Raw genomic sequence first — 16,249 nt, 5'->3', positions numbered from 1 at the left:
TATGTACTTTATCTCCATTTTGTGTAGCTAGCAAATGAATACTAATCTTTGGTGCAATGAGGCTCTGAATTTTTAACAATGTACTTTAGTACAGGTTTCTGTCATAATACAATTTTACCGACCTGTTTTAGTTCACCTTCGGGTGAAGTAAATATATTAACGTACCTGACTAGTGCAAAAACATGATTTTGGACAAAATTTTTGAAATTGAGTTTATTATAAATTTAAAATTCCTGTAATTTAAACTTTCTAAAAATACTTTATCTTTGTTTTTACTCTATTTTTTTACAAAGTTATAGCAGTTTTTGTGCAAGTTGATAACACTGGATAGACCAGTGATTTTAAGTCAGTAAGTGCGTTTATTTCAAAATCCGATTTTTTCATTTTACACCACCTCAAACACGATATTTCAAGTTGTCTTATATATATAACAATTAAAATAATTGTCTATCTATATATATATATATATATATATATATACATAATTTCTCTTTAGTGTTTATGATTATAGCACACACATTTTTAACTACAGATCAAGAGATAAAAGTAGAATATCTTTGCATGTTTTTCGCAAAGACAAATGCGAAAATTTTTAAAAATTTGCTTCTGTAACTACATTGATCCGTAACTCAGTAGTATATGCACTTGTTTTTAAGATAATTGTTCAAAACATAGTTGATAGCCTTCTTAATAAAATCCTTAAGGAATTTTTTGTTTTGTGGGATAGAAATTTTTTTACAGCATATATGCAAAAAAATGCCTTATATTTCGAACCTAAAATGGTGATTTATAAAACAAATAAACTAGTTTTTTTTTTCAAAAATTTTATAATAATAATTTTAAAAAAGGATGTTGAAATTAGTCGGATACCTTGATAATGAATTTGATATATCTGAAATGATAGTTAAATTTAAAAAAAAACGTAAAAATATTAATATGGATTAAAAAGGTAGCGAAAAGAAAAATAATAATTTGATACGAATTTTTACTTTATGAAAATGATAGTTAAATCAAAAAAAATCAACGTTAAAATATAAATATGTATTCAAAAAGTAGCAAAAAGGAGAAATAATAATTTGATTTGATTTTTTACTTTATGGAAATGATAGTTAAATCAAGAAAAATCAACGTAAAAATATTGATATGGATTTTAAAAAAAAGTATGAAAAAGAAGAATAAATCCATGTTTTTTGCATCCCTAAAATCCAACCATTTTCTATGAAATTCCTGTAATCAAATAAATAAAGAATGGAAAAGAGAATTTCCCTCTCGGAAACGGTTTCTATTAGTGTGACATGTTTTATTTATTAATGATGTTCACCTTTCTAAAGGACCCCTAAGCTTTTATACCTGAGTGCTTTTATGTTGTATATATGAGTAATATGAACATATTAATAGCTTAGGGGTCGTTTACAAATTTACCAATTTAAAGGTTTTCGTATGGATATCCATTTTACAACATGTCCACTAAAATGTAATGGCATATTTCAAATTAAAATGAGAAATAATTTTTATTTGACTATTTAAGAGAAAAAGATCGTTTACTTCCCAACAATAGCATAAAATAATGAATGCATTTCAAATAGTACAAAGACAGAAGCTTATTTTTTATGAATGAATACAAATTAAAAGATTTTTTTGACTTTGCAAAATAAGTTTTGTTTTTGAAAGATTTTTTAAAACTTTGAATAATTTGACTCACTAAGGAAAAGCAAAAATAAATATAAAACAAGAGAAAGAATCTATCTTTTCCAATAAAATCCTCTGTATAAAAGACCCTTTTACTGAAATACTCAACTAAAGAAAGGGAAATATTAAAAACTACTAGAAAGAACAATAATATCCTCTGTATGGAGACTGAACAGCAACAAATCTGGAAAGAATCCTCTAATAACTATCGAATCTTGAATATGGTACCCGTTTTCTGGGAACATCTTAAAATCGTATTGATAATGATTTTGCTAAAATAGTGTCACGATACATTAGAACATTTATTCTGTAAAATTTTACTTTCACTTTTTTTACTAAATGTGAGGTTATTAAAAAGTACAATTTTGGAAACGAGAATATTCGTATGAATGGAAAAATTACCAAATAAATGGTTTAAATGCCGTATATTTTCGTTGTATGAACAATTTTTTTTTAAACCAAAAATGTCATTTGTGCGGTGATTTTACTAGAATTTCATTCTCCTTGCCAATATTTATATATTTATTAAACAAATTTTTATAATGAAAGAAATAACTTTTTAAATCTCTCCATAGAAAAATAAATATCATAGAAAAAATGAAAAAAAAGGAAGTAAAACAGCTGCTCAATTAAAGCGCGGCAACCGTCTGCTAGGTAATAATAGACTGGTAATTAGTTTGGGAACACCTTCCCTCTATTCTAGTTTGTTTTTCTTATTCGTGATCTTTCATTCGTTTGATGCAACTTTTTTTTTTCTTTCATTATGTTTTTATCAATATATTTCCTTTAAGAACTTCCTTTTGCTTTAGATAAGCTTTAAAAAATGCAAGTGAAATTTTGAATTTGAGTTGTGTCATACAAATTTAGTTTTTACCCATTTTAAGCAGCAGAAAAAAAGAGCGATAATCGCCTGTCTCAAATGTTTTGTAAGTGATAGATAGCCTTTCAAAAACTTTAAAGGTTGTGTCAAAGCTACTCAATCATTTAATTTCACACTGGGACGTGTTATTTTAATTATATGACTTACTGAAAAGTTGGTGACAATTTCATGATAAGTATTTCCCTTCATTTGCTGAACAAGTTTCTTTATTGAATTTGACTAAATTTAACTAACGTTAAAAGTAGTTGGCAGGACTTTTGTGTATTGCACTTTACTAGAAAGAAAAGCGACCACCCTACTTGTAGCGCACTACCTCCATGTTAAACTGGATGGTTCAATTGAACGTTTGGTTGCAGTAATCGATATTATAATCAGCTATGGAGTTATTATATCCTTTGAACTTATCACATGTTACATGAAGTCTAACAGTCACAGACTGAATTCTTCACTTTCTTCAAGATACTAAAAATTTCTTATTTCTAAGCTTTAAAATTATACAAGAAAATAATAAAAGCAATATTAACTACCGAAGAAAAGATCTTTTTGAAATTGTCACTTAATTAAATATTTCAAAAAATTCTATTTTATTTAAAGCTTTTGAAACCTCTTAGTTTTCATTTTTTAATTTACTTTTATGAACTGTGAAATTGATATTTTTAAGCTGTAAAATTGATACTTTTAACTTTGTGGCATTAATACGTGTATAAAATAACACAGCATAGTTTGATTTAAAATATTTTTTAGTGCGCAGATGTGTCAAAAATTAGCAATTTTTAAATCATTTATTTGAAAACGCTGACAAAAAAATACAAAACTGAGTAGTTCTTAAAAAAACACTTTTTTAACAAAAAATACACTTTAGCTTTCTGCAATAAAAAAAGTGAGTGTCAGAAACAGGCTGATTTTTTTTTATTTCTTCCTTTAAAAGAAATGAGTGGCGTCATTATTAATCCTAAACTCGTAACCATGTCTAAGCTTTTGCAAGAATCTGGCTTTGGTCTAACTATTTTAATTTCGAAAATTGTTTACGAAATTCATTTACTAACTTATAAATGAACAAAAATTACCATTTTCACCTTAAATTTTAAAAGATCGAAACAGTTCGAACAAAGTTCGAAAACAATTTAAACTTTTTTGAGTAATGAATTCCTAGATTCTTGTATACTTCTGCTTTTAATAGTATTTTTTATGATAACTTATTTGCAGAATCAAATGATTCTTTTAACTGCATTCGTTATTTCACGAAACTTTTGTGTCTAACTTTTCCCTTTAAATTATATTTTCAGTTGTTCCTGCTGAAAATAAACAAATAGTATTTCACAATCAAAGAAAAGAAAAATACTAAGTGGTTAAAAAAAATCAAACTTGTTTTGTGACATTATAACAATTGTATTAGGGTTATAGCATTTTGCCATTGTCTTGTTTTAAAGCTTGCGTGAACCTAACTTTTAAAGGTTTTGTATTGTACTATATCAAATAACTACGTAACCCGAAATGCCACTCGCTCAACGGGCTCGATTTTTATTTTATTTATTTATATTTTTACATATAGATTTTTTTAGGTTCTGAAATTATGTATAAAATCTATTTTGCCCATTTCCAAGTAATTATTAAGTTATCAACATTTACAATTTCGACCATGAATAAGTCGCCAAATTTAATTCATTTCGCCAAATTACGTCTCCAAATTTAATTAATTTAGATCATTATTTACTATAAAGGTTACGTTTATACTTTCTCTGCTTCATCGGAAATGTTCATTTTAGCATTTAAAAAGGCTATATTTGAAAGTTTAAATTATTAAATTAAATAAAAAAAACTATTATTTTGTTTAATAATTTCAAAATTTCCTGCATTTTATAAGTATTTTTTATAATAGCAATTTAGTAATTGAATAAGAGCGAGAAATTGTTTGAAATTTTCCTTTTTTTATAAATATTTTATATAAATATTTATAATTATTATTTTTTTTACAATATTTTTATAACTATTATTTATCTCTTGACCAGTGGTTGGAGGTTACAAAGTAGCGAAACTATTGTACTTCTTTCCGTACTTTGTAGCGTAGTGCGTTACTTAATGAAAGGAAGTCATGTATCGTGTTGTGTAATACAAAAAAGCAGTAGCTATTTTCGGCAACTACTTTTAAAGTTTAGTAAAGAAACAAAGTTGAAAAATGATGCTCCAGAGCTGCAAGTTTTTGATTGGCAGCAGTTGTTCTTAAGAGGACCTTTTCCTAAATTAAAGTGTAGAAGAAAGTACTGAAAAGAAAATATACAAATGAAAATAATAATTTGTTTTTTTTTTTTCCTTTCTTTTAAATTAGTAATGAAGGAGAATTCATTGGAAATCGAACCATTAAGATCCGATCATTAGATATAAAGTTATTCAGGATGTTTAATTTCTTAAATTAAATATTCACTGTCGAGAAGAGGTCCTTTCGAATAATTTCATGTAGAGCTTCTAATCTAAGAGAATTTTTTTATTCATAAACCATTAGTGTAAATTATTCGCTCTAGTAAGATATGTATCATTTAAAAGTAGTAATTTGTTGTCACTACATTTAAACAAAAAAGTAGTTAACTACCAAGAAAATTTAGTTTTTCCGACCAATGCTTGTGACATTTTTGTGTCTCTTTGCATTTCTGCAACCAAAATTTCAAATATATTATTTCATAAATAAATAAATGCTTTAGTGAGGGGCTCAAAATTGTGAAAAGCGTACAAAGCGGAAAATTATAATTTAACTGAAATCTAAGAAGTAAATTTTTTAAACATAGTTTGTCTTTATTTGAAGTTAATTAAAATAAGGCTTTTATTAAATATACCACCTCTACTTTTTTTTTTTAAAAAAGGATCTCTTAATTTAGTTATTATACTTTTAAAATTTATTTTAGGGAAACAAACATTCACCTTAAGCAATTTTTTTTAGATAATTAGTTATAATTTTATATGAAACTGCACTGTCAAAATTTTCATTCTAAAATTATGGTAAAATAACTGTCTGTCCATCCGATTAACCATGAAGTTTACGCAAGGAAATTTTTTTCCTTTATGATTTTGAAATCAGTTACAAAAAGTATGGTTATAAAACATGAATACGAAACTATACGGTTTTTTAACCATTTACAACTAGCATTTTTGGAAAACGTAAAAATAAATAAATTATTTAGCTAGATCTCGTCTTTTCGTAAGGTAATGGGCATTGGAGAGTGTCTTGAAGGGAATGGTGTCAACTCGAGTTCTGCCGGATTGACAGATATGATATGTAAGCAGTTGCAAAGAACTAAGTAGCTGTTACGCCTCACCAAAAGAGGGCGCTGTAATCAATAATTCTTTAATCATTTATGGCAATGGATTGAACTGGATGGCTCATTGGAGAGCCCCATTTTGTATCATATTGAATTATTGTTTATTAAATTTGATTGTTAATAAATATGGTTTATTTATTTAATGCACCCATTCGCCACTGCAACAGTAGCTTCATTAGGTGGTTATAATTGGTGCGATAAAATTCTGGTTGCTTAACCATATTAGGTGAAAGCAGGTAATAAACAGTTTTTCTCAAACTTAAAAGTTTGATTACCATTTTATTTATGGTTATTTGACTGTTTTGATTAAACATGGTAAAATAACCATTCAATAAATTGTTATTTAACCACTTTTACGGAGAAATTTCTAACAGTGAAGGCAATATTTTTCAAAACAATGGCTAAGTTGATAAAGAAAACTATCAGCTTAACCAAAGCGCTCATTCGCGCCTAGAACTTTATTTACATTTTCTGTTGAAGCCTTGATGCTTACTTATTAATAAGCATTTTTAAGTGCCTCATTTGATTCTTATTTTTAAAATTTTTTAAATGATATATCTTTGAATGAGATAAATTAAATGATATATCTTTTAATGAAATAAACAACATAAAATTGGAAATGCAAGAGCTTTAAATACATTTACGTAAATCTTCCTTTGGGAAATTGAAACTCTAAATTTAGATGAATCAATTTATTTTAAGGAATTGTAAAAAAAAAAATGAAGAATAAACTGGTTCAAACTTAGAAATTACCTTTTCTTTAAAAAAAAAAAAAAAGGTTCTAAGTACAGAAAATGCTAATGGCAGAAATGCAAAGTTGAATTTATTTTTTCTAAAACTTTTTACTTCAATTTTCCAAAGAAAAATGGAAGTAAAAAAAATTTAAAACATATGTATTTTTAATTTGAATATCTCTGAATGAGTTAAAATTTTAAATGTTTTAAGAAATATTCAAAAGAATTTTTTTCTAAAAATTCTTACTTCAATTTTGCTAAAAAAGATGCAAAAAATGCAAGTATATTTAAAACATATGTATTTTTAATTTGAATATATCTGAATGAGTGAAGAAAAATAATTTTGTACCATCCCCTCAGGCATTAAATGGATTCTTAATGATCCTCACCTGTGATGGCGAAGTTTTTTACACATCTCATACAGTGGAGACATATCTGGGATTTCATCAGGTAAAGATTTCCAATAATTTATTTTCTTTTCATCTTATCTTAGAAGCATCACTGAAACTAATATTTTTATAGAGATTCAGTTAATATCATCAAACTCAAATGCAATTTTTCTATCCGAAATAAGAAAAGAAGTGGAAGCTAATTTAGAAGCTAAAAAATATGTTATTTTAAAAGTCATTATTACACTTTGATGCAAATTATAGTGTTGATAATATTTTTAAATAACTCTTAAAGGCTTCGAAAATGGAAAAAAATAACGGTATGTAACTTCCAATGTAACATCCGAAATGCAATTTTTCTACCCGAAATGAGAAAAGAAGTGGAAGCTAATTTAGAAGCTAAAAGATATGTTATTTTAAGGGTCATTATTACACTTTGATGCAAATTATAGTGCTGATAATATTTTTAAATAACTCTTAAAGGCTTCGAAAATGGAAGAAAAATAACGGTATGTAACTTCCAATGTAACATCAGAATTGTAATTTTTCTACCCGAAATAAGAAAAGAAGTGGGAGCTAATTTAGAAGCTAGAAAATAATACATATATGTTATTTTAAAAGTCATTGTTACACTTTGGTGTGCAAATTATAGTGTTCAAAAGTCACACAAACTTTGATAATATTTTTTAAGTAAACTAGAAATAAGACATAAATTCTTAATAATTAAAAATAAAATTTAATATATAAGTGTGTGTTTGCAAACACACACTTATATATTGTATTTTACTTTTATTATTAAGAATTTATGTCTTATTTCTAGCTTATGTAATACAAATTTGGTTTCAGCTGCCTTGTGCGTTTTTCCAATTTTGAATTAATAAAGTAAAGTTTCAGTGTGTTTATTTTCCTCTTAGTTATCATTATTGACTTAGTAAATTGTATTTTTTAAATAACTCATAAAAGCTTCAAAAATGCAAAAAATAAAGGTACAATTTATAAAATATCTGCAAACAATGTTAACTTTTAAGAAGCTTCTAATAATGCCGATAAATGTTAATATAATGAATAACATAAATTTAATAAGTTTTTAGGAAGTATTTATTTTGTATTCATCATAATATAATACTTGTTTCATCAAACAATTGTTTAAAACAAGTATATTTCTTAGAAACATTATCTTGCTGGAAATAAATTGCGTGCAGAACAGGTTTTTAACTGTTGGGGATAGTGTTTCCATAGTTACGATATGATCTCAATGTAAACAATAGAATTCCTTTGTTTCATGCTCTGCAGAAACATCTCTATTTATGTGACAAAAAATTCAACTACTAATGTGAATTTTGTTACTCTAAATAACAATAATCGGACTTGCTTTTTGGTTAACCTTAAAAATGCTAATAAAAGCCTTAAAATAAAGTGGTGGGAATCCCGATTCTCAGACAATGGCTGCTTGATATCCTCAGACTGCTCTCCTATGGTTTTCCTCTTCATATAACTCGAGTAGCGTTCCATCAGAAAAGTCTTCCACAAAGGCAAATTTCTCCAAAGACTTGATCCAGGAGTTCCCTGGTCTTCTGGATTTGGTTCAAAATTACAAGGCTACGTAGTTGAACGCTAGTAGTCGTAAATCCAAAAATTGGGTCTGCTGCTTAACGACGGTTATAATACTTATAATATTAAGACATCTATGAGCATAATCAGCCAACAAATTGATCTTATCAACAAAAAAATTTTAAATTATTGATTCATTGGTGTTGTTTAAATTTTTTTTTTGAAACTTCAAGATTTAATACGCCGAAACACTAATATTGCTACTTCTAAGAAAATTATTTCACAACATTATAAATATATGGTATATTATCAATATATCGCTATAAGGATTGGTAGTCGCAAAATAAAAAATTGTATGGGCTACCGTTATAGGGATAACTGGAAATTATAACCCTATAATAGAGGAGAGCTGATGTTTCACTATATCTTAAAAACTTTTTCAAACCGGTCCTCTCGACCCATTTAGTTCAAATTTTGTCATTTTATGTTGCTTTTAATTCAATTATTATTAAATAATCACCGATAATTTTGTGTAAAAAGTATTCCCTTAAAAAGAAATTAAGTCCCAATTATTGGAGCTTTTCAGATGACCTATTTTAAGGGTCAAATTTATGCTTATTCAGAGAAAGTACGTTTTTGTGTCCGTAACTATCCTCAACCCCAATGAATTAGCTGATTTAAGGCTCATGAATCATCAGTGCCTGAAAATCCGATCAGTAGATCAAAAGGGGTTAATTTTTTGCACATCAATGTTTAAGCAGAAAGTACATAATTTCAATCATTCCTCTCCTTCAACTATTATACTAATGCTTCTATAAATTCTTTTCAAATATGGTTTTCTTTTTGTTGCGATTATTATAGATGAGATAATGAATATGGATACAAGCGTTTATGTAGAATGTATAATCAGGGCTCTCAAGATTGCAATTTTTTCACACAATTAATTAGAAAAATGCTGTTTCTCAGTTTAACTACTATTCCATATTTAAAAATGATTTAATTTTAAATGAAAGATATAATGAAGTAAATGAGCGAAATCTATACTAGGTCTAATTAAGATAGATTGAGTGCCACCCGGTATGCTTTAAATCTTTAAGGATATGCATTTAACCGGAACCTAATCTAAAGAATAATTTCGTCAAAATGTGAATTCATTTGGGTTTATTTCCCCAGATGGTGACATCAGTACCTTTCGATAAAACCGGGTGCTATTTTTACTAATATTATTTGACAAAGTGATAAATTTTCGAAAGGTACTTAAAAAGTATACTGTTTTTAGATTTTTAAAAAATATCTTTGCTTATGTGCGTTAGAAGAACATTTTAGCATCAACCAAATCGATTTTCCTCTATTTAAACCTCAATAAAATATCATTTTACAAAACGCTTAAAACTGACAAATGTGCTGTTTTAAGCAAGTTAGAAGTCACAAATCACTCAATTTTATTGCTTTAAAGAAGAAAAAATCCACAAAAATTCATAAAATTATGAAACGCTATATCTATCAAAGAGACCATTTTATTTTTACCTTTTTTAAAAGGTGCTGTCGAATATATCATAAAAATTTTGGTAAGTGCCTAGAATTTAAAAAAAAAACCTCAAATTAAAAATTTAATTTAAAATCCAAGATGATATGAGAAAAATGATTTCTCTATTGACCTTTCATCATATTAGAGTAAAAACTATTATCTAAATGAATGTATAAATTAAGCAAATAAAGTAGCATTTTAAATGAAATATAATTAACTCGTATTACATTATAAATTGATAGAATGTTATCCAGCAATTAATACACTACAGTCTGTTGCCAAAATATTAGACGCACTACAAGAGTCTATGTAAAATCTTAAATATCAGTTACAACTTAATTGAAACCGGTTTGCCCTTGATTACATTCGTGTATCAATTAAGCGACATACATTCAACTATTGGATAATATATTGTATAAAATATTGTATAAATGTATATTATATCAGGTATTATTTTAGTCAATAATAATAATTAGACCATATTATTAGACCCACTATAGTGTTTTTATAATGACATGTTATGCGCTAGTTTATGCTATACTTTTATATTTAAACATACGTGTAATGGGTTTTTATTCGGGAGATTTTTTATATACTTTCTATTTGTATTTATTTTTTTAACGTATTGCATTACAATGTTAACCATTTAATACACGAACGTAAACAAGTGCAAACCGGTTTCAGTCGCGTAAAAACAATCAAGCTGTATAGTATCACGTGATAATTAAAATTTTACATCCAATCTTATAGTGCGTATAATAATATAGCCAGGGACTGTTAATTAGCACTAATTAACTCAATAATTGATGCCCCAGATTAATTTTAGTAATATTTAAAGAAAATATTTTCTAAATCATTGAATGTGACAGAAAAATGAGTTCTCTCAGCCTGCGTGTTTGCGAAATAATCACAGTTATATTAAATATATATTTTAGGCTGTTGTTTCAATTCTAAGGTGAAATAATTCGGCAAAATTATTCATATGCGTTTTTAAAATCAAAAGAATACAAATCGTGACGTATGGTTTTTTTAAATAGAGTATTTTTCGACTAGCAATTTCAAAATATATCAGTTTATAATAATGATTGATTTATTAAACAAATTGATTCTTGAATATTAAGAATGCGTGGTTGGATGTGCTGCCTTATCATCATAGCGAGTATTATCGTGTACTAAAAGTAGAAATACAAATAATAGAATCGTTATTTACAATAATTATAGAGCAGGCCCATGTCCAAGAGTTCGATCCCCGCCAGCCGAAGACTCCCCGTGTAGTAAACGGTGACTGATGCACGTTAAATCTGTCGAGTCCTCCATGTTCCCATAACAAATCAATACCTCTGATCCAGGAGTTTCCTTGTCTTCTGTGTTGGTGTTCAAAATTACAAGGAGTTGAACATTAGTAGTCGTAAATCCAAAAATAGGGTCAGCTCTTCAACGACGGAAAATAAAAAAATAATTATAGAGCACCGATAAATCGTCTCCGTTTTTAAAATATTGTAAAGGGTCCATTTTTAAAATTGTCTGTTACATTTTGTCTACGGTAAGAACTCCCTCCACCTCAAAAATTAAGGCCGTCTGCTGCTATGGAAACAAGAATAGCGCATTTCAGGGAGCATTCCGACACTTCGCTAAAACCTGTCCTACGAAATGACCCCTACTTGAAATACCTCGTTACCATAGTCCCCGGTCAAGGGTTACTATAGAAATATCTAGGGGGAAAATATTATCAGGAACGTCTCCCTTTGTTGCTCTCATATAACTTCTTGCTAACATCATTTTGTACTTCAGTCATTTGGAATCTCACTTGCCAAATTATTTGACTCCATATAAAATCTTATGTAACTGAAACCGGTTTGCACTTCTTAATGTTAGTGTATTAATTTGTTATAATATAAATTCGACGATTCGCTAAATTATACGATATATTCTATAAATATAGAATATTTACTATGTCAGGCATTATATTAATGTATTATAATAATTGGACCAAATTATTAGGCGCGCTGTAGTTTTTTATTAATGGCATGTTTTACACGAGTTTATATGCAATACTTTTATATTTAAGCATAAATGTAATGGGTCGAGAGATTTTTATATACTTGTATTTATTTTTAACATATTAATACACGAACGTAAGCAAGAACAAACCGATTTTTGTCGTGTAAAAGCAATAAAGCTGTATTGTATTACATGATAATTAAGATTTCAGTGCTTCTAATAATTTGGCAAGGGACAATAAAATATCATTAAATATATTTTTATGTATCCCAGCAAGAACCAAATTTTCCATTTTTAAATTAAAAATAGCGCCTGTCAAAAAGTATTATTTTAATGGTTTTTTTGAAAAATACAATTTAGAAGTATCAAGAAATCCCCCTTGAATCTGGACCGATTATTAGTTACTAATAAAAACTGTTTTTTTCTGCTGCTTTGAGTAAATTACTGTAATTAATAGCTTCACATTAATACCAACTTCAATAGGGTGAACATATAAAACAAAGATTATTATTTGATTTTTAACACTAGAAAGACCTTACCGCCCAAAAGCAGTCGAAATGAGTGGATTGTAAAAGAATGAAAAAATTTGTTAAAAATAAATTTTTAACATTTTTTGTATTATTCACAGTTATATAACAAGTTTTTAGTTAATATTAAGAATAAAAGAATTATATGTTGTTCAAAATTGTAAGAAACTGTGTCTCATCTAATTGAAATTCAAAGCAGTCCTTAGGCAATCCAGAGTTAATTTAATAACATTAATTTACATTGACTGCTGCGACTTATAAGTAAATGACCTAATAATAGTGCGGTAAAGAATTTCAGGCAAAGATTTTGATAACTTCAATTCTTATCATCTTTAATATTATAGGAATCAACAACGATTTGCGTTTATAAATATTAATTTAAATTTAATAACTGAAATCAATTACGAAACAACAACAAAAATATTTCACTGCACTTAATGTGTACTTTTTATATTTATTTAGAGAAAAAAATATTTTTATTAATTGTTTCAAATTTGGTTCTTATTTCAATAAATAGTTGGACTAATTAATATTAAAGCATAGCGCTGAGTGGCATTAATAGAATTTCAGAAGTTTCCACTTTACAACAGATATAAAATCAGCATTTTGAGATTTTAAAAAAATTAATTTGTGAAATCAAAAGCTTTAAGTGTTGCTGTTGTCGTAAGAGAGGGGAGTGATTGCTCTTGTTTTTCAGTGGCACCATCCATGGCAAAAAATTCAACTTTTGCCACACTCATACTTTACGCAAAGGCGGATCCATTCATACATACATTGATTCATTCATTTATTCACAGATCGTAATTTTGACCTGAACCAGAGAACAATCAATCTCCAATTCAGTACCCCTAGAAGTACAATTTGTTATGAGAACATGGAGGACTTTGTGCCCCGACAGATTTAACACGCACCAATCACCATTTACTACACAGGAGTTTTCGACCGGCTTAATTCGAACTCCAGTTCTTATGAACGTGAATCCAGCGCCCTGTCAACAATAACCTTTACTTAATAAATACATTACATGTACGATTATTGAAATTAGAAAAAAGTTGTAAATAAAAGAAATAATTGATTTAATTTAGTATACAATACACTGAAAAGTGATGTTTGTAATTATGAGAGAATGCTTAATGAAGTGATAGAAAAATCTAATGAATCCTTTAATTCATTAGATATCTTAACAACATTAAACTGGTATCTTAACATTAACATTAAACTGATATTAAACTGGTATCTTGAAAAATGAAACACCAGCTAGTATTGAATTTAATTTAATTTGCACTTTTAAATTCCTAATTACACGTGGGAGTGTAAATTACATTGACATGGTCACACTAACTCCTATGTGTCTACAATAGGCCTATTTTTAGTTTTAAGTTAGTTAAATAAAGTTCTAAATTAGTTTTAAATTATCTGTTGGAAAGTTCTAAATTAGTTAGTTTTAAATTAGCTGTTGGAAAATTCTAAATCAGTAAGTTTTGAGTTAGCTGTTGGAAAGTTCTAAACTAGTTAGTTTTAAGTTAGCTGTTGGTAAGTTCTAAACTAGTTAAATTTAAGTTAGCTGTTGGAAAGTTCTAAACTAGTTTGTTTTAAGTTCGCCGTTGGAATGTTCTAAATTAATCAGTTTTAAGTTAGCCGTTGGAAAGCTCTAAATTGTTTCAATTTTTTCATTGAAACTCACCTTTTGTATGACAAAAAAAAATTTCTCTAGAAAAATGTTCAATTTTAAATTAAACTCAATCTTCAAAAAAAAAATAGTTGCATAGTTAGTTTGACGCATAGTTTTTTTGTCATTGTATAGTTATTTTGTCAAAGCATAGTTATTTTGACAAAAAGTAATTTTGTCGTTACAATTTTCATAAATTTTACAATAGACAATGTGTTACCTGAATAAAGGAAAAATAATTTGTTGAAGCAATTCTAATTATTTTAATTAAAATAAAGCAGTGAATTATTACGAAAATTTAACAAGACGTTAGTTTAGAGTTGGATAAAAACAGCATGGGTTTTGTGAAATATAATAATAAATACACATATATTTATGCAAAAGCTCCTGAGGATGTAAAATTTTGAGTTTATTCCGGATAACAAATTTTGTATTTAAAATGGCTCAAAAATTTTAATGATATGAATTGAATAATTTTAAAATGTGATAAATGTTACTGCGAAAATGCTGAACAAGTAGCGGTGCTTTAAAGATGGCAAGTAAATGCACTTTTAGTAAAAAATTTATAATATGATAAAATTATTCTGTCCCTATTACTTTTATCTCAACTCTATGAATGGTAAGAAATTATTTTGTAATTCTTGGATATACATTGAAGCTGAATCGAAAACCTTTAATAGTAAATATCAATATAAATATTTAACTAAAATTGCATTGTTTGTTCGCAGTCATTTTGTAAGTATGGCATCAGTTTTATTACTTATTTTGTTGTACAAGCATTAAAATTCTACTTCTTGAGTTACTCAAAATAATTATAGCCAAATATGACTGAAATCCAACAAAAATTCTTTAATAACTTGAGGGATGTTTGAAGCATTTTTGTTGCTTTGATACAACCATTAAAATTCTACTTCTTGAGTTACTCAAAATAATTATAGCCAAATATGACTGAAATCCAACAAAAATTCTTTGATAACTTGAGGGATGTTTGAAGCATTTTTGTTGTTTTGATACAACCATTAAAATTCTACTTCTTGAGTTACTCAAAATAATTATAGCCAAATATGACTGAAATCCAACAAAAATTCTTTAATAACTTGAGGGATGTTTGAAGCATTTTTGTTGTTTTGATACAACCATTAAAATTCTACTTCTTGAGTTACTCAAAATAATTATAGCCAAATGTGACTGAAATCCAACAAAAATTATTTAATAACTTGAGGGATGTTTGAATCATTTTTGTTGTTTTGATACAACCATTAAAATTCTACTTCTTGAGTTACTCAAAATAATTATAGCCAAATATGACTGAAATCCAACAAAAATTCTTTAATAACTTGTCTGAAACATTTTTATAAATATTAGTCCCCAAAATTTATATATTTCTTAATGCCATATTTTGAACTAAAATTAAGAGGGATTCAGAAGTTAAAAAGTATCGAATGACGGTAATATTTTGTCGAAGGGAGGTTGCCCGATAATCGCAGCCGATAGAGTGATTCCGGTTTGTATCGACCACAGTTCTGACATCCTCAGTGGTAGACGGATTATGGGTCAGGCTAACGGTGGGAGGTTTTCGTGGCTTTTCTATCCATGTAACACAAATGCGGAACCTCAAAAGTCCTCCACGTTGGCAAATTCATCTCAATACTTGATCCAAGAGTTCCTTTGTCTTCTGGATTGGGTTCAAAATTACAAAGCTATGGAGTCGGCTGTTCAATGACGGTTATAAAATTCCACGGCACAATTCTGATAAACTTTCTTTCAACGTATTTATTAAAGGCAATTATGCTAATAATTTGATGATAAATTCATCGCATGACATTTTTTTTTCTACGGGCGATGCCTAGAATTAAATGAACATAAAACTTAAATTGTTGCACTAAAATTTATTCCTAAAATGAATGTTTTACTAATTACTTATTATATAATCGTCATAGAAACCTTTCTGACCATATTTATACAGGAAA

At 27.6% G+C, this 16,249-nt stretch overlaps 1 protein-coding gene and 1 long non-coding RNA gene across 3 annotated transcripts in view; both read left to right on the top strand.

Moving 5' to 3' along the window:
- The window catches only part of LOC147801848 (uncharacterized), a 288,458-nt gene that overhangs the window by 179,432 nt on the left and 92,777 nt on the right, over positions 1-16,249 (top strand). The window lies entirely within an intron of this gene.
- LOC107454134 (aryl hydrocarbon receptor) overlaps positions 1-16,249 on the top strand; it is a 148,427-nt gene that overhangs the window by 82,748 nt on the left and 49,430 nt on the right. For both annotated transcript variants that reach the window (XM_016071206.4, XM_016071205.4), the window contains exon 4: positions 6,975-7,064. In XM_016071206.4, coding sequence (XP_015926692.1) covers positions 6,975-7,064 — 90 coding nt within the window. The remainder of the gene's footprint in view (positions 1-6,974; positions 7,065-16,249) is intronic.

Source organism: Parasteatoda tepidariorum, chromosome 11 (assembly GCF_982258835.1).
Source record: "Parasteatoda tepidariorum strain Cologne lab strain chromosome 11, Ptep-v5.0, whole genome shotgun sequence".
Classification (NCBI taxonomy): domain Eukaryota; kingdom Metazoa; phylum Arthropoda; class Arachnida; order Araneae; family Theridiidae; genus Parasteatoda; species Parasteatoda tepidariorum.
The sequence above is the reverse complement of the archived record's forward strand: the minus strand, read 5'-3'. Positions and strand labels throughout refer to the sequence as shown.